Below are 25,962 nucleotides of genomic sequence, written 5' to 3'. Positions count from 1 at the left end.
TAGTTATCAGAGGATTAGGCATAAGAGGTAGTTCGTAGTGTTTATTTCCCACTTTATCTACTGAGTTAGGTTGGTCATCGAGTACGGTAGGTTCGACTGCCGTATAGCATGTCAGTATTGGTCCCGCAGTGAGTTACAGTGCATTACAATGCAAGTTTTGCATTTTCCAAAAAGTTTCTATTCTAGAGTTGTTTTGGATTTTTCTCACTCAGAACGCATATAAATGTAGGTAAAAAACATTCTGTGCTTGTTTCAAGCAAAAACGATCAAATCGGCTGCGCCCGGTAAATACCATATCATCGATAATCACAGAAAAATTCAAAATACAGAGGGTGCAGCAGCCAAATTGAAACAACTTCTCAGTATTTTTTTTTTCGAAGTGTACTGCACACATTTTTTTCTTAAACTTTAATATCTGAATGCCCGAACAGTCAGGTGTGTCTTAAACGTCACTAAGCGAACCTGCTATGCTTCTTTGACGAAGAAGAATTTCAAACGTAAGGCCATTGAGGGATGGGCAACAGATATGATTCTTATTCCATATGAGGTGCGTAGTAAAAATAGTAAAAAGTGTAGTCGAGGTGCATAGTAAAAAGATAAGTGAACAAATAGAAAGTGAAGCCATTACACACTAAAACATTAAAATACTACAAAAACAAACGTGGGCATCTCAATAATTTTTAGACATCTCGCAACGCAAAAAAGATACAAAACAACAAATTAATTGATCGAAGATAATTCGCTCGATAATATTTTTCAAACCAGTTTTTGTCCTTAAATAGATCGAAAATCGACAGCTGATAGGAGTCTCCCTATGTACTGTACTTCCACTCCCCCGTAATCTGGGATCTCTGGATTATCCTGGTAATAATGAACCTGCGTAATAATGATCGGCGCTGCCCAGATAATAATGTTCAATTTAGTGGACCCTTCGATATGAGATCAATGTTGACGCATCTGCAGAGCTTCATACTCGGAACACCTCGCAGATCCCGTATATAGCCAGTTTGCTCCATGTGGACAGATCCACAAACCGCAGGTCAATATCGTCCCATACTTTTGGTCTTCCATCCGAGTGAAAACCGCTGAATCTATCAAAGTAATACAGTATACGAAAGATTGAAAAGAACGTGGTAAATGCGCCTTCAAATAAGTCACTAAAAATAAGCACTTCCCTGCGCGAAAAAAACCTTCCGCTAAAACGAAGAAGTTCTGCGAGAGAGCTCCGCGAATATGTTTCTACATAGGTGATAAGAGACGCACTAGGGGAATATTGCGTACGCCGTACAGCACCTGCTCGTACAAGCTCGGGCTGTTGCACTCACATACAACGGCCATGCAGTGCAGCATTTAAGCCCCCCACAGACTTCGGCTTCATGCAGGTTTGAAGCTACAATAATGCCGTGAGTGTAGAACAAAACTGCATGCTGCAAGGCTCACGTTTTCATGCAAACGATTGTGAGGCAAACGTGTGAGTCGGTTTGTTTGAAGCTACCGAAGCACACATACTTTGTGATGCACCTCAAGCAAGCCATTAGCGAAGGCGGTCCACGGGCTGCCATTGCAGCCCAAAACGGCAGTAAGCACAGTCTGAGTATACAAACGTATATATACAAGTACATCAATGGCTATGAAAGTATCACTATATAACAATCGCATAAGCCTTGTGAGAAGAGAAGCGGCTCGTATACACCGACAAAGTCTTTCAAGGATTTTCAACACTTTGCGCCGTGGTGCAGTGGTACTGCCTACGCGGATCTAACGACGTAGCCGGGGATCGGTTCCCCCAATGACCCCCATCGGTGCATTTAGCCGTTTCTCGGTTTCCCTCGGATGGCGCCCTGCTGAGAGCCTTAACAAAATTCCCACTTTGTCGAGTTCGCCAGCCAGATCCACTGAACCAAACTTCCCGTCAACGTATCATTAGACAGCCCTTACTGCGTAGATTTGCCATCGCAAGTAAGTTTTTAGACAAAAAAAAATTGGAAAGAGAATTTTAAAAAACTGTAACACAGAAAGCCAATGGGAAAAGTCGAAAATCCACCACTGCAAAACTGACCACCCACCACTGTCTCGACAGCTAAAACGCGTTTTGGCCAACTTTGCTGGGATGGGAGGAAAGTTCTTGAATCATGACCACGTATTATTCCGTAGTCTTGATTCTTGAATGAAATTATAAATTTTTCATAAGCAATGGCGTCAAAAAAAAAGGAAATGTTCAAGTAGGAAAGAAGACCTAACAAAGTCTACGAGGCTCAAAACTGTTTCTCAATGAGCTACCGTTCGCAGAGGTATGACCAGTTTAAAGGCAACGTTTCCACGGGCGGTTGCCATTTTTACAGATATGCCGTTGAACTGTTGAAGGCAAAAATTTGCAATGACTTCCGACTCGCAAGTTGCGATTGCTGTTAAATGTTAATTTGTTTTCTATGGAATATGATGTCCGAAAAAGATGGTACTGCAGGTTTAGGGAGGATAATATTGTATGTTTGTGGTCTAGGGACAGCAACATACATACAGAGTAGCTAACAAGTTTTTCATTTGAGTGATTGCTTAGTAGTTAGTTGCTTTGCGGTCGTTAGGGGCGTTACCCAAGGGAATGCTTCTTTGCTGAAAACGAGAGAATCTGCGAAACGTGAAACAATTTCGTTAGTTTTTCAGAGAAGGCGGAGCCGCAGGCGACGACGAGCTGCGGCGCGAGCGGAGCTCGCGTAACAGCAAACGAGGCAACCTACATACTTTACATCTCCTAGTAAACGAGCGACGAAAGAAAATTAAAATATTACAATATTACAATGGCTGTTCATGTTTTATAAAAAGTAATTTACCGTTAGTTGCGTTGGGAATGCAAAGCAACAGAAAATCAATTGAAAAGCGGAAATTTTTTTTGGTAATTTGATTGTCAGGCGGGAGTGTTTGATCCAGTCAGTACTCAGTAGTATTTCTAGACTGCCACTGTACTGACTGTAGGACTTAAATGCCTAATGGCATCTGTAGTCTGTACAAGTACATTGAATTCGAAACAGCGCGGCTGAGCGCGCGAATCACGATGGTAAAAATCAGCAGGTATGTAGATGATTTGTATTCAAATTACATAGCTACTATTTTGTAACAGGACAAATAATCTGAAATTTTAAATGATACGAGTAGTTAATTAGTTGTTTACTCATACTGTTGTGGTGCGAAGGATTCGTTCTTTAGAGCTAAGTCGAAAGCCGGTCCATTTCGAGAAGAAAATTGGAAATTTTCATATACATACTCATGAGCCCTGTCTAGGGTTGTCCTGGCAGTCCAGAGACATCATAATACCAGTAACATAATAATTCTATGATTTCCTCATATCTGTAGAAGTAGTTGAAAACAGTTATTTTTTTTACATTGAATTATTCATTTTTTATTTATTCCTACTAGTATAGAGATATATAAGTACAAGTATCGGTCGCGCTAGCGCGCGACCAGTTGTGTTCGAGGTATGGAAAAATGAAAGAAATACAAAATATACTTTGTACAGAAATAAAAAAGATTTTGAGAAATATTTCAAATATAAAACCCCAGGGAGGCCAGCTACGAAAATATTTTAAACATGTGGAAATGCGGACAGTTTTCAAGCTTTCCGGTTAAATTCGACCAGTTTATAAAACCTGAAAGCCTCCGTAATTTTTCTTTTTGTTTGCCTTTTTCACGGTTCTTTTTCCCGTTTTTAATGCAATTTTATATTGCCGATTCTAACGAACTGAAAACCTGTATTTATTGGTACGACAGATAATATTTAAACGGTAATAAAATGGATGGAGTGGGATCATTTACACGATGCCCATAAAAAACCGTTCAGCCGATATTTCAGCGCAGAAAAACTGGTGGGAAAAAATTTACGGTTTCCCCAGGTGACCTCGCAGGCTGCATGGAAGATTGTAAGATTTTCAGCCATATCTATATCTCAGATTTTTTTATCAGAATAATGCAATATGTTACAACATGGTTAGAACACAGGCTGTTTCTCTGGAAATTTGCAAATTAGTAAGCACCCGAGCGTGAACCCGCCCATGTTAGCCCAATGGCATCCATGGTAACAAGCTTTTGAGTGACCACTGGACTTGAGGTTCTGTAAATTGCCAACGACGACTGGTCTTAGAACACCCGCATTATCGGGAGGTTTCTAAAGCATTTTAAAGCAGAAAAACTGGATGAGTAGAAGCTGAGATCACCGGCGCCAAAGGAGAGAGGCCGAAATCCTGGCACAGATGATTAGTATTCATATAACCAGTTTACGGGATCTACATCCGTGCACAAACTTTTGCGGCGCACGTTTGTTACGCAATGCACACTTCGCAAAGGTTGATTGCATTGGTCCCAGCCGCCAAGAAAACTACGAAAACTAAGAAAGAACAAATCTAAGAAAACTTCAGAAACCATAAGGAAGCCGAAGAAACCTAAGAAAACAAAGAAATCCAAGAAATCTAAGAAACCTAAGAAACTTAAGAAACCTGAGAAACCTAAGAATACCTAAGAATACCTAAGAAACCTGACAATACCTAAAAAAACCTAGGAAACCTAAGAAACCTAAGAAAACCTAAGAAACTTTTGAAACCTAAGATATCTAAGAAATATCGTATATGAAAGAATACGAAGTATACCGATCACGCTGGTGGGATTGACTGTGATTAATTTTTGCTTGTGTTTCCTAAATTTTCAATACTTTGTAACGTGCCGATGCCGAAGGCCGCGGTCTGTCTCGGTTTTTCCGAACGGTCCGCAAACAGACAATGTATTTACCATGTATGTCTATGGGGGCCCATGGCAACAATTTGTTTTTTGGGGCTACTCCTTCCGTTTTTGGGCGTATCGATGGCGCAATAGCGTAAGAACATTCGCGCCGTTGAGACAAATTTAACGCACTTGGCCGCGTCGAAATCGGTTCAGCCGTTCACCCAAACATTGGCTACATTATCAATCGTGTATACGTGGTTACGGATGTAGATAATAACCAGTTCACGGAGGACTACATCCGTAGCTAATTCGGCGGCGTGAGGTTTCCGAATCGGTTTCGTATTTCGGCGATTCATTTTCGTTTCTGTTCGTGCCGTAGCCGGTAATGTGCTTTACGTCACTGAGAATTGTTCTTAACAATTTGCATTATTACTGTACTACACTGTTTGGAGCGAAGTCCGAAGCCGAGACGTGCAGGCCCATGGCAACATTTTGTTTTTTGAGGCTCCGTTTTCCCCCTTGAGGCGCACCCGGTTGGCAATAGTGCAAGATTACCCGCGTGGTTGCGACGATTCTGGCGCACTTGACCGCGTCAAAATCGGCCTTCCCGTTTGGTCAGACATAGGAACATTAGCCTATGCCGTCATGGTTGTTACGGATGTAGTTAACCAGTTTACGGAGGACTGCATCCGTAGCTAATTCGGCGGCGTGAGGTTTCCGAATCGGTTTCGTATTTCGGCGATTCATTTTCGTTTCTGTTCGTGCCGTAACCGGTAATGTGCTTTACGTCACTGAGAATTGTTCTTAACAATTTGCATTAACTACTGTACTACACTGTTTGGAGCGAAGTCCGAAGCCGAGACGTGCAGGCCCATGGCAACAGTTTGTTTTTTGAGGCTCCGTTTTCCCCCTTGAGGCGCACCCGGTTGGCAATAGTGCAAGATTACCCGCGTGGTTGCGACGATTCTGGCGCACTTGACCGCGTCAAAATCGGCCTTCCCGTTTGGTCAGACATAGGAACATTAGCCTATGCCGTCATGGTTGTTACGGATGTAGTTAATTAGATTTCGAGCTTAATGAATACCCAAGCTACCGCCAGTACTCTGTATTACAGAGCAACGTAGGTTAGTGAATGCCCAAGCTACCACCAGAATTACGAGGTACATAGCCGCTACGCGAGTGAATGCGGCAAACGGGCCGCGGGCCGGCTTTTAGATATTTAGAAATTACATATCAATTAGACAATTTAAGCCGTGCGATATTGAGATACTCAGATTTCTAGATATTTTTAAAATTTTGAAACTCTGGAGGCTGAGAAAATTAGAGGTAACGGCTATGGGCCGAGTCGAAATATTTAGAAATTCTGGAAATGTAAAAGCTCTGGAGCCGACTTTGGATAAATTTACAGTTATTTTGAGGTATTCAAAAGCATTTAAAAACATCTTAAAGGTTTCAAGAATTTAAAAAAGTAAATTTAAAGGTTTGATGTAACTGACAATTTTGAATAACCATTGTTTAGGTTGCTAAGTTGCGAAACCTGTATTTGCTCATTCGAGACGTTTCCAGAATTTACTGGAAATTTCTATGAACTTTAAACGCTAAGTACTGGAAGTTTAGAAGGGTTTTTTGAAAACGTTCCGGGAACCAAAATTTTTTCCAAGCAGGAGGTAGGAAGCTTTGGGAGATGCTGGATTTTATAAAACTATCAAAAGCTTCACAAACGGAATCTCAAATTGGGAGATAATTTCCAAAACTAACAACCTTTAAGTACTAACAACCTTTAAGTACTACAGCTTCTAAAAATTTTTTAGACCTTCTCCAAAACTTAAGATTTTTTTAAATATAAAGGTAGGAACGTTTGTGCGATGCTCTATTTTATAAAATCATCAGCTTATTGAAAAAATCAATCTTGATTTAGAAGATAATTTCCAAAAAATAAGGACGTAAGGATATATGAATCTATTGATATCGAGATGATTGACTACGGTAGCTCAATATCGGTTGCCAACTCTGAAAGCAAAGGGCTCAAAGAAAATTCGTATACAAGCATTGACAAATACATTACAAAATAGCTCGAAGAAAGCAAAATCTGTCACCACTTACATAAGAAGGTAGTTGCGAATGCTCTGCCAGTCCTGGGGATAGGTGAGGGTACGCAGCCAGCGCGCACGGACAATTGAGACCTTCGCCACCATGTCCTGCGTTACCGGCGGAAAGTTGTTGTTCAAGGCACACATGAAGCGACTGGTCATGTGCATTTTTCCGTCTCTGCATGGCAGAATGACCTTCGGAATGGTTATTTGTAGTTTGTCAATGGCCAGTTCATGCGGCTCGCATGTGAGACGCACCATCCACTCCCGCTCGTGCGCTGGCAAAAGGCGAGAAGTCGCGCCGGGCTCATGTGACTCGTAGCAGGTGGACTCCTTCTCAAAAATGTCGTACATTTGTTCTCCGAAGAGGGCGGTAACTTTCCAGTTGTGCAGCAAGACGAAGTTGCAGTAGTGTTTGTAAGCAGTTAAATGGACCGCTATCCCATGCTTTAAACGTGCCTGCTTTTGTTGGCGAACTCTTTCTGGTTTGACGTTGGTGTGGTTTTTGAACATGAGAAACGGCAACTCAATTTCCAAGGCACGTAACATCGAACCCAAGAAAAACCCATACTGCGGCGGGAATACATTCAACAGCGTGAGACTTATTGTCGCTGAGCTAATTGAGCTGCTTAGTAGAGAAGCCACCTTAAAACAATTATCGCTGTCCGCCTTGAGTTGCCAACAGCTTTCGAGAGAAATGCTGACGTGCTCTATCATTCGAGAGCTGCTCAGCAGCAGCTGCCATAAGCCACACACCCTATCAAGAAACACGGTAAGCAAAGGAAGAATATCAACTACGCTTCGGCAGGCGTACAGATATAAGGTGCTTACAAACAGATATAAGGTCAAAATCTGAAACAGTGACTCACAATTTACCAGCCAATGACTAGGCTGGGTGTAAATGGTGGCAGCGGTTATCATCAGTAATGGGATAGGCTTTTTATCTTGTGGTCAAGATCTGTTTAAAGTTATTTTTATTGAGCACGGTCCACTACCGGACGTTGGAAACTTGGAGTAGCTGGAATCACTGGATGTGTGACCCGAACTGCAGTCACATTTCATGCGCTACGTTAAGTACGTTTTGTGCTGTAATCAGTGATATCCTGCTTTTCGGCATTGCAGGACTCACTCATTGCATTGGCGTGCGCGGTCCCGGTAATAGAGGAGAGTACAAAAAAATCAGTTTTATGAAGATTTTGTTCGTTTTATATTGATTTTGTTGATGGCACAATCATTTTCAGTTGTTTCAGTATTTCTCTGCAAGGTTGTCATGGTTTACCGGCTGCTAGCCGCGAAATTTCACATGCCAATGCCGGTGGCAGGTGGAACTGCCACTTTTTGCACCCTGGCGCCCGTTGACTGCCATAATTATTTTCTATTACTTAAGTAATAGTATGCAAGTACCACTCGCACCAGCCGTCGGGTGATTTGTCTTCGACGGAGCCGCTACATAGATCAGGTGGTTTAGACGGATTGCGTGTCCCTTGTCCTTAAATCTCATAAACAGTCTGACCAGGACCAGTCACTGGCTTTCCCTTAAGAAAATTTCAGGTTTTGTCGGTAGGCAGTATATGTAATAGCAATATTTAAAAAAATAGTTTCATCGGCAATGGTCCAGTGGGCGTGGCCGAAAACCAATTTAGAGGATCATAATATTTTGTTAAGTACTGTATATCGTGTGCACTGGTAATGTATCACTTGCACATTACTTCTACGGGAAGTGTTTCGCCAGTGAAAGTATCTGTATACATGTATCGCATTTCCTAGGTGCAGTGTTATGACAGTATGACTGTTATCAGTTTGCCTCTTCACTTTTTTCTTTTCTCATAACTGGCTTGGCAGTATAAAATGTTTATAGAGTCGATGACAAGAGCTTATTTTAGCAATCCCTGTACTTGCGCCATCACCCGGCTGGTGTTTACGTTGCGGCTAGACATGGCGCTTAGGTACCGGTCTGATTAAACCATATGTACAGAGGGTTATTCAGCCAAGTGTGGACACTTTTTGGGAAGTTTCTCCTTAGCCGTCGCACGCTTATTTTACTTTTTTAAAAATTTTATCAGGTAGCCACAACATCCAGTCATACTTTAAATTCAATCGAGTCACGATTTTCTCATCCTGTAGCTCAGGAAAAAATTAAATTTGTCCCCCCCATGTTGGCAACAGTTGACCAGTTCAGCTATAGGAAAGGGATTCCCTTTATTCAAAATTCATCTAAAATTTGGATTTTCGCCATAACCCGTTGAAAACCTGTCGGGGGTTTCGAACAATCCTTTTTCTGAAGGAATTACTAGTATTAGAGGACTGGGAAGCTGCATCCTTGTTTACTCAGCAGTGCTCCCGGGAGCACGTCTCGGGTTCTGGATGACTTCTTCTTCCCTGCTAGGCTTGATCCGTGGAGCGTCTTTCTCGACCAATGAACATTGTAAACGGTAGAGAAAGACTTGTTTTACAACTTTAGTTTATGGAGGGACGGAAAGGATAGCTATAGCTGCGTGCATAAGAGTTCGCGCAATGGGCATGGCTCCTGCGGGTCTCTTCCTGTTTTCGCGCTTTTTCCAACCGTCCTACCGCAAGAACGCGCAAGAATATGAAATCGTTCTTGCTATAAAAAATATTCGGATCGTCGTTTTTCGCAATTAAAACCATGCAGATTGGAAAAATTGACGATCCTTTTAAGGCCAGGTGACCGAAAGCCAAATTTTGACTGGTCAAGGGTTAGTAGTCGGCGACTTTTGGTTAACAGACAATATCGCGAGCATTTTTCGCTGGATTTTCACCAAAATTTGCAAAAAGCATTCAGATTAGTTAGTCGTCATATTGAGATGCTTATGGCATCATTTCTTTCAAAATGAAATTTCTAAGGAATTTTTTTTCGAAGTGTCCACACTTGGCTGAATAACCCTCTGTATAGCCGCAACATCCTACTCCAGCCGGGTGACAACAGCAAGTACATACATAAGGAGTGCTGAAACAAGCCCTTATCATCGCCTCGTATTGTTGCGAGGGATTAAAATTTTAATCGTATCGTATTGCATATGAAGCCGAGTATACGCGGCTTCATATGCACTACGATTGTATCTTAACTCTTGATTAGTAAGAGTGTTACTAGCTTTCTTTACTGTTAATTGGTTGTTGTATTACGAAGATCAGAATTCTTAAAATCCTACATTTTACCGACCGCATCTCACGGTCAGAAACATTTTAAAATTAGTTCCGTGCTTCTTGCCCCGTGCATGCAGCAAACTTATGCACTACTTGCCCCTCAATCTTGCTTTGCTAGCTGAATCTTGCTTGTGTACTTGCTAATACTGTGTTGTCGAGTAAACTCTTGCGATGGCCTAGCGTTGTGTTGCTTAAGGGATTTGGCCCGGTACACAGCACCAAATTCGTGTGCATCCGCGGGAACTTTCGCTGTCGCGCACTCCCAAACATTTTTTTGCATTGCTTTATGATATTTTGTAGCCGAAAAATTTGTATACATAGGCGTGAAATCCGTTTTTGCGCGCAACATCCAGGTCGGAAGTTATGGCTGTTAGAAAATTCCATAAAGTTTAAATGCATTCAGGTGTACCAAAAGTCTCATTATGGACCGATCCCTTTCAAATTTTGCACGTAAATGCGCATAACCATAAAGAGCATTTTTACACCGATCCATGGTTCTATCATGTTTTTAAAATTTTAAAATAAATTTCAAAAATTTTAAAATTCATTTTAAAATTCGAACAAAATCGGGAAAGTCTGGATCAGTGTAAGAACGATCTTTATGGTTATGTGCATTTACGTACAAAATTTGAATGGGATCGGTCCATAATAAGACTTTTGGTACACCTGAATGCATTTAAAACTTTTGGAATTTTCTAACAGCCATAACTCCCGAACCGGATGTTGCGCGCAAAAATGGATTTCACGCCTATGTATACAAATCATTTGGCTACACAATGTTAAAAAGCAACCCAAAAAAGTGTTCGGAAGTGCGCGAAAGCGAGTATTCCCGCGTATGTACACGAAATCGGTGCTGTGTACCGGGCCAAATCCCTTAACTGCCATGGGATGATAGTGCTCCCACCGTTGTCACCTGTGTGAAACGGTAGTCAGTTTTCGTCAGCATCGCTGCCGACCGCCTTTCCCCCACTAACGGCCGACAGATATGGTACGGTGGATTAACGAACCACTAGAAAGTAGTCGAACCGGCTACTGTTATAAGAATTACCATGCTAACACTTGTCGGCTTAATATCTAGAGTCTGCCATTTATTCTACTAAACTCGCAAATTGCGCGGAATGATTAATACGATTTCGGAAAACCGCATTAAAACCGCATTTCGGATGCGCGGAATAATTTCGGAAAACCGAATATGGCCTTGAAAAAGCCGTACCCCAACATAAACAGATCACTGTCTTGCAAGAGAAATAGGCAAGTGCAAAGATGCAGCGTACCGTTTGGCTTTCATCCGTGAGTGTAGGTCCAGATGCGATAATATGTCGCTCACAAGCGAAGGCGTTAAATAGGAGATACGGGCAGTCAACATCAGTGCATCAAATTCGACATCTAACGAAAAAATGTATATAAATCACCGTTATCACTACCATAGATAATCGCTGAAATGTAACAACTTTAGAAGCTTAAAGTGAAGGTCAGACCATGAATTTCTATTAGTTCCTGGGTATTGTACTTTATTTCCATGGCACGATAACAATATCAAGGTCTATTTACGATTAAAAGAAACAACGTTTTCAACAGTACCAATTATAGAAGCAGCGTTACCCGTTGAATTGCCAAAGAAATATTCTGTTTTAAATACTCGAGGCTACGAATTTCGCCAGTTTGTAGCGAAATTCTCTTCCCAATCTCATTAACCAATCGCTTGGCAGATGTACCAAAACTACCGAATGTCTCGAAGCCGACAGCGGCAAACTCGTATCGTCCTGTCAGAGTAAGAATATTAGTTCCTTAAAGCCACCAAACTGTTAGGGCATGTATCGTGTTAATAAATGTCATCCACCTTGAAAAAAATCCGGTCTGAAAACAATGGGTTCTTAACCAGAATAGTAAACAAACATCTATAAACCACGGCAGGCGCATGATTTTCCCTCAGACGGATCTCAGTTGCGCAGCTGCTCTGCCATCCTCATTCAGCGTTGCCGCACCCGACGGAATTATTATACGAGTAAGAATATTGTACTTCTAAGGCAGCTATAATTTCAAGGATAAGGTTTACATTTTATAACAAACAGTCGGCTTACCGGCTTCACGAAGGACATATTCATTTGCCTGTAATGCTCGATTACGAATAGGTGGTAGATTGGCGCGACCGGCCAGATGTGTTTTCAGGATTGTCGGCAAGGCTTCAGCTATCCAATGCCTCTGTTCTACGTCCGTTGCAAGCATGACGATGATGAACATGCAACCCCCCGATTCGATGCGCAGATGAAATCTGCAGCCGTCAGCCAAATACTGACCTCTTCGTAAATGCATTCTGGCTCGAAGAGCATCTTGAAGGTGCTTGATGATGCGAAATTTATCGGAAGGCTCGCTGAGAACGGTTTCGGGTTGGTCAAATGGTATGAAGTATTTGGCATAGTGCAAACATTTGCGGCGGTCCAGCACTGCCGGACCGCTAGGTGGCAACGCACTTGCCACTTGGTCTGCGTGGACCAGCTCGAGACGAGCTTGGTGGGCAGCGGCGTCGCTGCTGAAACGTTCGGTTTTAACATAAAACATCCAGCAGCACAAGTCACAGCCCGAAAGTGTGTTTAGTAAAACGGCTGATCGAAATCGAAACGGACCATTATCTTCATCACGCAGAGCCGCGAATATTTCAACGTTGTGGTAACCTTCCCTGATACAAAGCTCGGTGTCCCAGTACGATGGCAGAGGCCAGACGTCGCTTAAGTGCATCCAGCGATCTTCCGTTAATGTTGAGTTAAAATGGATAAACGCGTATTCGCCGTCAATATCCTGGACATATCCCAGCCACCAAGCGTCGTCACGGCCACGGACGACAACAGTGTTACGATAACTGACTTGATTCGCTTTCGTCAGTAGCGATCGGTACCGCGGCATCCCTTCCAACACTTCAGAAGGGGTCTGAAAATAATAGAATTTACAATATGATGGCAAATTGCGACTTGAAAAATAGTAAAGTTATTTCGATCGTTTCTATATATAGAATAAGAATAAGATTAACAGAATAAGATTTTCGAAATTTGCGTATATTCGTGAGCTGGTGTTCTCCCATTTCGCCAACGAGACATTTCGCCAACGGGACATTTCGCCAAAATCAGAGTTAATATTTTTACACCCAAAAAGGTGCAGAATCTTACCCGATAAAGCGAGATAATTAACATCATGCCCAACCGAACATTTCGCCAATCGTAGCTTTTCTTATTTTCTTAGGTTTTTTTAGGCTTCTTAGGTTTTAGCTTTCTTAGGGTTCTTAGGCTTTCCCAGATGTTCTTAGGTTTTTTAGGTTTCTTGGTTATTTTCTCGTGGTACAATTTCGATTCAAACTGTTTGTGATATTTTTGATTCGAACTGCTGCGAAATATTACATAACGAAATGTCCGGTTATCGAAATGAGTGGGAGCCGGTAAGCTCGAGGTTCGCCAGCAGATACATTAAACCAAACTTCAATAACTGCATACCATTCGATTTCCCTAAGGGTTGGTCTCAGATTCAAAACGAATCTTGATATGGTACGGTTTGGCTTTAGCAATACTCGTACTTGTAATGTAATGCCCAATATGATCACGACTAATAGTCTAATACCCATTCCGCATATACAAAGAACAATTAAATCACAACGCAGTACACTCACTCAGCAGAAAACAGCCTCGAGAGTTCTGAAAACAGAGAACAACTGATCTAAATTTGCTCTGGGCGGAGTTGCTTCCTGAACGGATGCCGCGTTCCCGCGCTGGATTTCCATGCTGGTCCGCTGGGCCCCCGCGGACCAAGCATCAGAATTTCTACCCCAGCGGCTGGGTAGAAATTCTGATGCTCGTGCCTCGCCGGTTTCTTACCGTACCCTGCTACCCACTTCGGTAAGCAGGCGGGTAGCCTCCTGTCCGTTGGGTCCTAGCGTCTCGGAGCCCAAAGAGCTAAACAAGTAGTCATGAGTGATGTTCTGGTACTTGGCTATCTTATCGTGTTCGGCCTTTGCCGCCGCTGCTTCAGCTCGCTTGGATGTTGCCGCGATATGCGATAAGGCCACTTGCAGACGCATGTCACATCCCAAGTCAGCACTATTCCTCTCTCCCACGGAGCCAACGTGATGCCATCCGGTCGTTTGCCATTCGTTCGGCATGGGTAGACACGGGTGTTGACTCCGTGCACGAAGTTTGGAAACGGCTGATGGCTGCGTGCACGGGCAATTTATTTAATTTAAATTTATAAAATTAAGAAAATTAAATTCTGCAGTATTTTGTTCTGTAATACAGTAGCCAGTAACGAACACATTGTAGCTTTTCGAAGACTTTTCAGTTGCACTCCATATACACGATAACCATAAAATCGATACGCCATTTATCTGAGAGGAATACAATACATTCAAGGTGACCACTACACTACACGGCCGGTAAATAATTACAGCAAATTTTTGCTATGATTAAAAGCAAATTTAACGTCGGCAAATTAGTATGTCATCGTCTAGTATGTCATTGGCATGCAGTTAATTATGTACTGAAACTTGAAGGGTTTATTCTCCTCAGAACACGACATCCCAAACAATCACCACCATCCAGAAAAAAAACTGATCCTGTAATAATATCGGCAATGGCTGTCTTGGCAGTTTTGCAGAAAGTTTTTTTCATAACCATTTATGTGGCATTCGGCGAAGGCAAGCACTGCTCCTTAAAGTTTCAGAGAGATTGCGAAAAGCGATGGATAAGGGGCAAATCACTGCTGTATGTCTGTTGGACTTGAAAAAAGCGTTTGACTCAGTCTCCCATGCCAAACTTATCGAAAAATTAAGGACGATCGGAATTGAAGGTAACGTGCTGAAGCGGTTCCATGGTTACTTGACGTCTTAACCAGTCGTTAGCAGAGAGTGAAAATGAGCGCGCGTGTTTTTGACTGGCCTACAAGTGCGGTAGGGGGTGCCACAAGAGACAATGATGGCGCCAGTACTCAGTACTGTACATGCTTTATACGAACGATATGACGAACGGAAGCGACGCAGAATATTAGATTTCATTAGAATATTATTCATTAGATTTCACATGGTTTAGGCACCGTACACTAGAAACAAGCTGAGCACGGATGAATATCGCCTTGCGACTATTTCAGAATTTTGCAACATGGTTAGAAAATAAGCTGGTATGTTGCAACATGGTTAGAAAATAAGCTGTTTCCCTGAAATTCACCAGAACAAAAACCCGCCCATGTTAGCCCTATGGCGTCCATGGTAACAAGGTTTAGAGTGACCACTGGTCTTGAGGTTAGGCAGATAGTAAACAACGACTGGTTTTAGAACACCCGCGTGATCGAGAGGTTTCCAAAACATTTTAAACAGAAAAATCGGATGAGTAGAAGCTGAAATCACCAGCGCCAAAGTAGAAGGGCCGAAATCCTGGCACAGATGATTAGTATTCATATAACCAGTTTACGGAATCTGCATCCGTACACAAACTTTTGCGGCGCAAGTTTGTTACGCAATGCACACTTCGCAACGGTTGATCGCACTGGTCCCAGCCGCGAAGAAAACATCGAAATTTAAGAAAGAGAAAATCGAAAAAATTTAAGAAACCCTAAGAAAGCCTAAGAAACCTAAAAAACCTAAGAAACCCAAGAAACCTAAGAAACCTAAGAAACCTGAGAAACCTAAGAATACCTAAGAATACCTAAGAAAACCTAAGAAACCTAAGAAACCTAAGAAACCTAAGAAACTTAAGAAACCTAAGAAAACCTAAGAAATCTCAGATATCTAAGATATCTAAGAAATATCGTTTATGAAAGAATACGAGGTATACCGATCACGCTGGTGGGATTGACTGCGATTAATTTTTGCACATGTTTCTTAAATTTTCAATACTTTGTAACGTGCCGATGCCGAAGGCCGCGGTCTGTCTCGGTTTTTCCGAACGGTCCGCGAACAGACAATGCATTTACCCATGTATGTCTATGGGGCCCATGGCAACAATTTGTTTTTTGGGGCTACTCCTTCCGTTTTGGGGCGTATCGATGGCGCAATAGCGTAAGAACATTCGCGCCGTTGAGACGAATTTAACGCACTTGGCCGCGTCGAAATCGGTTCAGCCGTTCGCCCAAACATTGGCTACATTATCAATCGTGTATACGTGGTTACGGATGTAGATAACCAGTTTACGGGATCTACATCCGTACGTATTGTCGTGGCGTGCTTGAGTTTCGAAAATTTTAGTTTAAAGAAACAACGAATTTTCTGAGCGTAAGAATTGCAAGAAGCCTTGAAAACGTAAGAAACACAAGCAACTTAAGACAGCCTAAGAAACCTAAGAAATCTAAGAAATCTAAGAAACCTAAGAAACCTAAGAAATCTAAGAAATTTAAGAAACCTAAGAAACTTAAGAACCCTAAGAAAGCTAAGAAACGAAACATAAAATACAGATTGCGGTAATCGCAAGCTTGATTACTAATATTATTTTGACATGGTTTTACGATTTTTATTTTGTATGCCGAAGCGATGCCGATGGCCGCGGACTGCCTCTGACGTTGCGACTGTATAAATGAATAGCCCACGTCCGTCTATGAGGGCCCATGGCAACAATTTCTTTTTGGGAGCCTCTGTTTCCCCGTTGGGGCGCATCGATTGAGCAGTAGCGCAACATTACCGGCGTCGTTGCGACGATTCTAACGCACTTTACTGCGTGAAAATCGGCCCAGCCGTTCGGCCAATCATTCGGAACAAAGCATACTCGTGTATAAGATGTTACGGATGTAGATAACAAGCTGAGCACGGACGAATATTGGCTTACGACTAGGTACTGTAAATAAGTGAGTTAGGATGTGTTGTTACTAGTAGTCGCAGAATTACGTCGTAGTATTACTGTTTAGTAAACTAGGCTCCGAGATTGACCAAACTATTGATACAGCTCAGTGCATTGGGCCGCAAGGTGCGACAGTGTCACAGTGATCACGTGAAATACTGCAAGAAACGCAGAGGAGAAGCCAAAGCTGTTTCATGTTTGAGCTGATTGAGTAGTACATACAGTGTACCGTGACCGTGGTAGCCCATGTTAGCCCTATGGCATCCATGGTAACAAGCTTTCAAGTGACCACTGGGCTTGAGGTTCTGCATATAGCAAACAACGATTAGTCTTAGATCACCCGCCAGGCCGAGCGGTTCCCAGAACATTTTAAAGCGGGAAAATTGGATGAGTGGGAGCTGAGATCATAGCGAACAAAGAGGAGAGGCAGAAAACCTGCAAGAGATGTATAGTATTCATATAACAAGCTGAGCACGGATGAATATTGGCTTACGACTGGGCAAATAAATTAGTTTAAAATTCATACGTTGCAGCGTTTTCGAGAAAGCAGTAACAATTATTTTTTTTTGTTTGAAAACAGTTGGTTTTTGTATAAGAAAACAGATTTTGTTCAGTTTATCGGATTTAACAAATGACAGGGAATGCTTTGCGGTCAACTAGCTGCGGTTGTTTCAGCTGAAGTTTTCCTTTTCCTATCGTTGGGCTTAGTGATTAGCCAACCTGTGGACGCTTGCTGTCATTGTCGGTTATTACTTAAGCAAACGGGGTCTATCAGTAGTATCTACTAATGTTCAGTTCTCAGATTGTTGACCTTTGTTGATAGAGTTTGTGTCGTTTTGTGGCTCGGCTGCTGTTTTTCTGTTTATTCTGCTAAACTCGCGAAACTGTAATAGCAACTGTAGCCCAAGAAGTGTAGCCAACGAAGTGTCGTTCAGTCAGCCCACGGAACATAGGAAACGCAGAGGCGCAGCCAAAGCTGTTTCATGTTTGAGCTGATTGAGTAAGTACAGTGTAATGTGACCGTGGTAACAGACTAGCCCATGTTAGCCCTATGGCCTCCATGGTAACAAGCTTTCGAGTGACCACTGGCTTGAGGTTTTGCATATAGCAAACAACGATTAGTCTTAGATCACCCGCCAGACCGAGCGGTTTCCAGAACATTTTAAAGCGAAAAAATTGGATAAGTGCAAGCTGAGATCATAGCGAACAAAGAGGAGAGGCAGAAAACCTGCAAGAGATGTATAGTATTCATATAACAAGCTGAGCACGGATGAATATTGGCTTACGACTAGGTACTGCAAATTAGTGATTTGGGTTTTTTTTTTACTAGAAGTCATAGAATCACGTCGTTCTATTACTGTTTAGTGAACTGGGCTGCTAAATGTGGGAGACTGACCGAACTGTTGATACAGCAAAGTGCACTTGGCCGAAAGGTGCGACAGTAATCAGGCGAAATAGTTCAAGAAACGCAGGGGCGAAGCCAAAGCTGTTTCATGGTTGAGCTAATTGAGCTCATACAGTGTAATGTGACCGTGGTAACAGACTAGCCCATGTTAGCCCTATGGCATCCATGGTAACAAGCTTTCAAGTGACCAATGGGCTTGAGGTTCTGCATATAGCAAACAACGATTAGACTTAGATCACCCGGCAGACCGAGCGGTGCCCAGAACATTTTAAAGCGAGAAAATTGGATGAGTGGGAGCTGAGATCATAGGGAACAAAGAGGAGAGGCAGAAAACCTGCAAGCGATGTATAGTATTCATATAACCAGTTTACGGAGGACTACATCCGTAAGCAGTTATGTGATAATACGGCGTCGGACGTGAATATGTTAATTTGTCAACGTTTTCCGGATAAATTTTGGTTTTTTACGCATGGAGGCCGATGGCCGAGGTGCGCCCTCTACTTCACACCCTGAAGTAATAAGCAGTCAACATAGTTTACAACACTTTGCTTTAAACATAATATGAGATCAATGTCTGAAGCCGAGGCTGACAGGCCCATGGCAACAATTTGTTTTTTGAGGCAACTGCTTTCCCCTCGAGGCGCATCGGGTCAGCGATAGCGCAACATCACCCGCGTCGTTGCGACGATTCTGGCGCACTTTACCGCGTCAAAATCGGCCTACCCGTTTGTCCAAACATAATTTTCTTAGCAAAGGCCGTCACGGCTGTTACGGATGTGGTTAACCAGTGTACGGAAATCTACATTCGCGCACATGCTTTTCGGCGAATGTTCTTCAAGAAGTTTTTCCATCGCTGAAACAAACCTGAGAAATCTAAGAATCCTAAGTAACCTAAGAAACCTAAGAAACCTAAGAAACCCAAGAAACCTAAGTAACCTAAGAAATCTAAAAAACCTAAGAAACCTAAGAAACCTAAGAAACCTAAGAACCTAAGACTTCCGAACATGTTTTTCTGGGAACATTACCCAAGAACCTAAGAAAACCTAAGAAGAAAACTAAGAAGCCTAAAAACCTAAGCAAATCTAAGAAGAAAACTAAAAAGTCCTTAGAAAACCTTAGAAATCCAAGAATTCTAAGAATTACGTAAATTGTAATTATTAAAGGTCGTGCGTGTTTAATTACAGGACAATTTAATTATAGGGAAATACCTAAGAATACCTAAGAAAACTCGGGAAATTTTAGTGTTACGTCGCGATTTTTCCCCGAACATTGTTTTTACCGAATGTTTTCGTTATGTGGGGTCGCAATTTCCGTTTTCTCAGTGGTTTTTTTCATTTTTTTTCGTGATTTTTTAACGAACGGATGCCGAAGTGCGCGGTGTACTCTGTCGCTTAGACTGTGCAAAGCCTTAGCCTATGTCCGTCTATGGAGGCCCATGGCAACAATTTTGTTTTTTTCGCCCCCTGTTTTTCCTTAGAGGCGCAACCCAACGGGAATATTGTATAAAAACATCCGCGTCGTTGCGACGATTCTAACACACTTTACCGCGTCGAAATCGGCTCACCCGTTCGCCCAAACATCGCGTTGGTCAGTAGTTCCTGTCATAACTGTTTCGAATGTAGATAACAAGATGAGCACGGATGAATATTGGCTTACGACTGGGCAAGTAAATTAGTTTAAAATTCATACGTTGAAGCCCATTCGAGAAAGCAGTAACAGTTATTTTTCTTTGTTTGAAAATAGTTGGTTTTTGTATAAGAAAACAGATTTCGTTAAGTTTATCGGATTTAACAAAAGACAGGAAATGCTCTGCGGCGGTTGTATCAGGTGAATTTTTCCTTTTCTTGTCGTTTGGCTTAGTGATTAGCCAACCTGTGGACGCTTGCTGTCATTGTCGGGCATTACTTTAGCAAACGGGGTCTCTCAGTCCAGTTGCTACTAATGTTCAGTTCTTAGATTATTGTCCTTTGTTTATAGAGTTTGTGTCGTTTTGTGGCTCGGCTGCTGTTTTTCTGTTTATTCTGCTAAACTTGCGAAACTGTAATAGCAACGAAGTGTCGTACAGTCAGCCCACGGAACACAGGAAACGCAGAGGCGCAGCCGAAGCTGTTTTATATTTGAGCTAACTGAGTAAGTACAGTGTAATGTGACCGTGGTAACAGACCAGCCATGTTAGCGCTATGGCCTCCATGGTAACAAGCCTTCGAGTGACCACTGGGCTTGAGGTTCTGCATTTAGCAAACAACGATTAGCCTTAGATCACCCGCTAGGCCGAGCAGTTTCCAGAACATTTTAAAGCGAGAAAATTGGATGAGTGGGAGCTGAGATCATTGAGAACAAAGAGGAGAAGCAGAAAACCTGCAAGAGATGTACAGTATTCATATAACAAGCTGAGCACGGATGAATATTGGCTTACGACTGGGCAAATAGACAGTTTAAAATTCAAAAGTTGCAGTGTGTTCAAGGAGACAGTAGTTATGAGTTCATAGTTAACAGTTATGCCTGTATTCGAGGAAGCATTAGTTATTTAATAGCAGTTAAGAATTTGTTTGAAACCAGTTAATTTATTACGAGTATAAGACAACAGCTCGCCTTCAGTTTACTAGATCTACTGGTGACAGGGAATGTTCTGGGGTCAACTTGCGTTTGTATCAACTGAAATTTTTCCGGTTTCTGCATTTAGATTGCTGACCAGTCACCAAGCGGACGTTTACTGACATTATATATTACGTAGCAGTTTGCACTGTTTCTTATGAGTTGAGATCGATTAGGCCAATATCTGATGCCCAGTTCTTCAAATGTTGACTTTTCGCCATTAAAATTTGTTTCGTTTGTGCCCCGGCTGCTAGTTTTCATTTTATTTTAAAACTAACCGAATCATTCGTTCACTCGGTATGTGGTCCACAAGAAACGCAGAGGCGAAGCCAAATCTGTTTCTTGTTAAACCCTATTTTGCCTGTGGTGAAAGACAAGCGCATGTTAGCCCTATGGCATCCATGGCTACAAGCCTTTTAGAGACCACTGGGCTTATCCTACTTGTGAGAGTAAAAAAACCACTAGCTTTGTTTTACTCTACGTTTTGAAAAGATTCTGTGAAAATTTAAAGCTGCAAAATCGGCTCAGTGGAAGCCGAGAACAGGTAACAAAGAGGAGAGGCCGAAAACCTGCAAGAGATGTACAGTATTCATAATATTATAATAACTACTGTGTCACATAAACAGTACGTTAGCAGACTGAAAATCGTTTAAAATCAAGTGTACGGACGTACACCTGCAGTGACGTACAGCTGACACTTACACAGTAAAGTTCAAATCTGCGCATATTGACCAAAATATGAGTTTATCCTACTAGGCGGCACTTGCTATATCGTACAAGGCATACCGGCGTGACTGTGTGTTCCATATTCTTTGTTAACCCGCTTTTGTTTCTGAAGCTGGTTTGTACTTTGTAGGTGATACTCGTATAAGTAAACTTATTTTTTAAGAATGAATCTACATGTGCTCATATTTCAGTTTCAGTTTGAACTATCAGTTTTTAGCACGAATTACAAGTACTGCTAGCACGAAAACCGAAGTAAGACCGATCTGTCTCTATAAAAATAAATGAATGGCGTTTACTAGAAATGGGTAAACAAAGGATTTTAAGCCAACATAAGCGTTAATGCTCATACAAAAGCGTACGAAGTGGCTCACTGCCATAATTATGGGTCGTATCATATAAGTACCTAGTACTACCTACATACTTAAACTAGCGTACAATGCAATGCATTCGTTATAAGTTTATAACATAGCGTATCTTTAACTTTTTAATTTTGTTGGGCCCCTCCCTGTTGCTCATAGCAGTTGAAACTATTTTTTTAGTAATGCCCTATTGTTACTCTGTCACCCTACAAAATATGAAATTTTTCTGAGGGGAGCCGGTGACGCGTCCCTGGTGAGTAAACTCACATTATGAGGAAGACTCATATCCAAAAAGCGTATAATGATTGGAAACAATAAGCAGGTTGCGGTATCAACGAAGGGGTACGATTGACGATAGAATTAACGACGGGATACAATTAACGAACGTTTAAACGGCAGTACCCGTCGTTATTAACGAAACGAAGGGGGTATCGTTTCGTTAATAACGACGTTGAAATTCAGTAATAAACGACTGGGCCTACATGGACCATTGAGCACGAAGACTGAATAGGCTAGACAGTCTACCCAGTGAATTTCTGCCTGGGCATTCAATCCTGAGTTGCCCACTCGACTCGAATTTTCGAAAATTGCACCAGTCTCGACAATTGAACTTCTGTCAGTGATGTTTTTGGCAGCCATTTAGAAAGCAAAATAATTTACTTTGTCATAAAAGTAACAATTATTGTAAAAACTAAAACACAGTTATACGAATACTTTGCTGATTCAGCAACCAAATGTTCTAATTTCTGTAGCAGCTTTGTAGCCTGTACTGTGCATCCCTGCATACTCACCAGTTTTCAAGAAATTCACGCATTCCCGAATGAAAAGACTAATCTTTGTAACGTCTGTGCGGAAACTTAAACCGCAGATCTCTCTAAGCTATTTACATCACATGAAAATCTGCATTTTGTTATCTCTACGCTGGTAAACGAAATGATGAATGGAGACTGGATGATAGCAGTTCCTCCCGCTAATTTCAGGGGCAGTAAATTCTTTAGTGTATAACGCAACCTCTTATTCGAATCAACGGCACATTAAATTAACAACGTTAAAACCGTCGTTAATTTTGCCGTTAATCGTATGGCCGTGCAAAACGCAACCTACTTAATACTCGTATACCAGAAAAAGTGCAACGAAAAGTTTAACATTATGGCTACGTGCACGGGGAGACACGGGTGTTGGCTGCGTGCACGGGCAGTTTATTTAATTTAAATTTATTAAATTAAGAAAATTAAATTCTGCAGTATTTTATTCTGTAATACAGCAGCCAGTAACGAATACCTTGTAGCTTTTGAAAAAGTTTGCATTAAAACATCGTTTTTTTTTATGGATGTCGTTATAAGCACCTTTAAAATTACCGCTACCCTCTGCCATTAAGCACCGCTTAACTCAATACTGATTACTGGCTCATCAAAGGGTCACGGTTTTAAACTGGAAAAATAAAAGCAAAACGACATACAAAATTAGTTTAAAAAATTATCTTCAAAAGTTTCTGAACTTGACGGAGCAAGATTGCATTCGCAATGGAAGAAGGAAAAAAGCTTCGTTGAAGTTCGTTCTTTCGAAGATTTTGTGCTATAACAACATACCTATAACATAAAAATGTCAACCAACGATAAGATCTTTTCGAAATACGTAAAAAAAATTCAAATCAAAAAGCTGTGCACACATCCAACGCCCGTGTAAATAATAATACCCGAGCACGCAGCCAACGGCACAACACCCGTGTTTTCCCGTGCACGCAGCATCTACCAAATTTTAAAGGGGCTACTAACTACTTAACAACTGAGCGTAATTTTCAAGCAAGCTTTTAAAAAGTGCAGTGGTATTTTTAAAATAATAAATATTTGGCTATTAGCCTATTTGGCCGCACACTCAGCTAAAATAGCTTAGGGTTTTTTTGGCACTACCAAAAAAACAGAACAGCCATCCACTATTTTACCGTACAATACGCTAACACTGCCTACCAGACCATAGAAAATCTGAGAAACCTAAATTTCAGAAAGTTAGGAAAAAGCTAATAACTCAAGATTAACCTAGGAACAAACAAAAAAACTAAGAAAAACTAATGAAAAGCGAGAATAACTAAGGCTTGAGAAAACCCGAGAAAATCTATATTAAACAAAACCGAACATCCAAAGAATAGCGCACCAACAGCCGATCGAAGTTCAGATTTCAGCAAAAGAGCAGCGGACTATTGTTGCGCATTGTGCGGTGCCACAACATTTCACGCATGGTCGGCAACTCGGCATGGATGATTAATTCATTTACTAAACTACAGACTCTGTACAATGAACAGTCTTTCGCGCGGAGCCCGAAGCTAAGTTGGAGAAAATTGAAAATTCACAAAAAACTGCAATATTCTCGATTCTGGAAATATCGGTGAACATTTTTAAGCAATGCTGGCTATTATGCTGCAATTCACCCAGTTTCGAAAACATTCTGGAGGTTCTGCCCCCCTCAAATTCGCCACTGCTAAGGCTATCAAGCGATACAGACATTTGGAAGTTTGGTTTGTGTGTCAGGCTGGCGAACTCAACAAAGTTGGAATTTTGTTATAGCTTAATTTACTCGATTACTCGTAGTGAGTAGTATATACAGTAGTACTGTTGAGTTACGATGCATGCATGCAGCTACGTAATTAAAAAATAAATCAGCCTAAAAAAAGAACATTATAATTACAGAGAATATGAAGATTTAAAAGAAATTCAGATGCCAAGCCAACACTCACCATACTCCCGACACAATAATCCTTGCTTTCGCCCATGGTAGATGACGCAATAAAAGACCAAATGCTTATAATTTATATGAAGTGTTGGGCGTCAAAGATGTAAACATTAAAATTCCGTCGCTTTGTGAATAATTTTAATGATTTGCGAACAAAATAAGAAAACTACTATATCCGGATATCATATAACTCACTGTACGAAAAAGTGCCAAGTTGACTCGACAACACAGTACAAAAAACAACCTTTCCGCACTGCATACGGCTAAATCACAACAAAATAATTTGACGATTTGGATGTAAAGAAAGAGCTCTGGATTCCAGATTTTCAACGAAGGGCTTGCGACAGCGCGTCCGATCACTTCGGCCGCGTTACATTTCGGCCGCACAGGTTCATTTCGGCCAACGTTCATTTCGGCCGTGGCTCACTTCGGCCAACACTCGTTTCGGCCAACACTCATTTCGGCCAATGCTCATTTCGGCAACTGGATGTGTCGGCCATCTTAGGCCCTCTTAGGCCGTCCTAGGTTTTCTTAGGACTCCTTCTATTTCCTTAGGTTTTCTTATGTTTTCTTAGGATTCTTAGGTTTGTAATAGTTTCTTAGGTTACTTAGGTTTATTATGGCTTCTTAGGTTTATTATGGTTTCTTAGGTTTTTTTTTCGACACCAGTCAGCTCACAGATCAGATCAGATGATATTCTTATGTTTTTTATGGTTTGTTAGGTTTGTTTGGTTTCTTAGGTTTCTTTGGTTTTCTAAGGTTTTCTTAGGATTTTTTAGGTTTTCGTATTCATTCTTACGTTATTCTCAGGTGATTTAAGATCTGATGATTTGTTATTATTTTTTATGTTTTTCTGGGTATCGTGCGATTAACTCACTCGGGACGGTAAACTTCGTGTGATCGATCTTATGACGGTCGACGATGTGTTAATAAGGACACCCGGAAAAGAGAGACATGATGGTGCATTGGTGACAATAGCACTTCCAAAATTGTTTGAAAAACAGTGCGTGCAAATGAAGTAGAAACAGAAGAAAATTTCGTACTAACAATACTTGTTCAGTTACTTTTACGCTGCAGAATAATAGTTTAGGCAAGGCCTATTTCCGCAGAAACGTAATTTGGCCGAAGTGAATTGCGGCCGAAATGAATGACGGCCGAAATGAATGACGGCCGAAGTAAATGGTGGCCGAAAAACTTTGGCCGAAATGAGCGTGGCCAATATGAAAACGGCCGAAGTGATCGGTAGCCTGCGACAGCCTTGCGTGAAAAAAATGAGCTGTGACTCCTGAGGCGCCTGTGTCCTGTGAGTGTTATCACAGTCGGCAAAGTGATTAAACAGTGGCTGAACAAAATCGATTTTACCGTAAAGAAAGCGCAATCGAGTT

At 41.6% G+C, this 25,962-nt stretch overlaps 1 protein-coding gene across 4 annotated transcripts; it reads right to left on the bottom strand.

The window, feature by feature from the left end:
* Positions 1-518: 518 nt before the first annotated feature.
* On the bottom strand, positions 519-24,894 carry LOC129583270 (uncharacterized). 4 transcript variants are annotated; one of them, XM_055475017.1, is made up of 6 exons: positions 24,582-24,894; positions 12,044-12,887; positions 11,237-11,348; positions 7,443-7,554; positions 6,811-7,367; positions 519-1,091 (listed from the first exon to the last, which is right to left on the bottom strand). In XM_055475017.1, the coding sequence occupies exons 1-6, from the start codon at positions 24,615-24,617 to the stop codon at positions 968-970; spliced, it is 1,785 nt and encodes a 594-aa protein (XP_055330992.1). In that variant the 5' UTR covers positions 24,618-24,894; the 3' UTR covers positions 519-967. The 4 variants fall into 4 exon arrangements, with proteins under 4 accessions (XP_055330992.1, XP_055330989.1, XP_055330991.1 ...); XM_055475014.1 differs by having other exon boundaries at positions 6,811-7,554; XM_055475016.1 differs by lacking the exon at positions 24,582-24,894 and adding an exon at positions 16,988-17,076 and having other exon boundaries at positions 6,811-7,554.
* Positions 24,895-25,962: the final 1,068 nt, after the last annotated feature.

The sequence above is a fragment of the Paramacrobiotus metropolitanus genome, unplaced genomic scaffold, assembly GCF_019649055.1.
Source record: "Paramacrobiotus metropolitanus isolate TYO unplaced genomic scaffold, Prichtersi_v1.0 Parri_scaffold0000010, whole genome shotgun sequence".
Taxonomy (NCBI): Eukaryota; Metazoa; Tardigrada; class Eutardigrada; order Parachela; family Macrobiotidae; genus Paramacrobiotus; species Paramacrobiotus metropolitanus.
The sequence above is the reverse complement of the archived record's forward strand: the minus strand, read 5'-3'. Positions and strand labels throughout refer to the sequence as shown.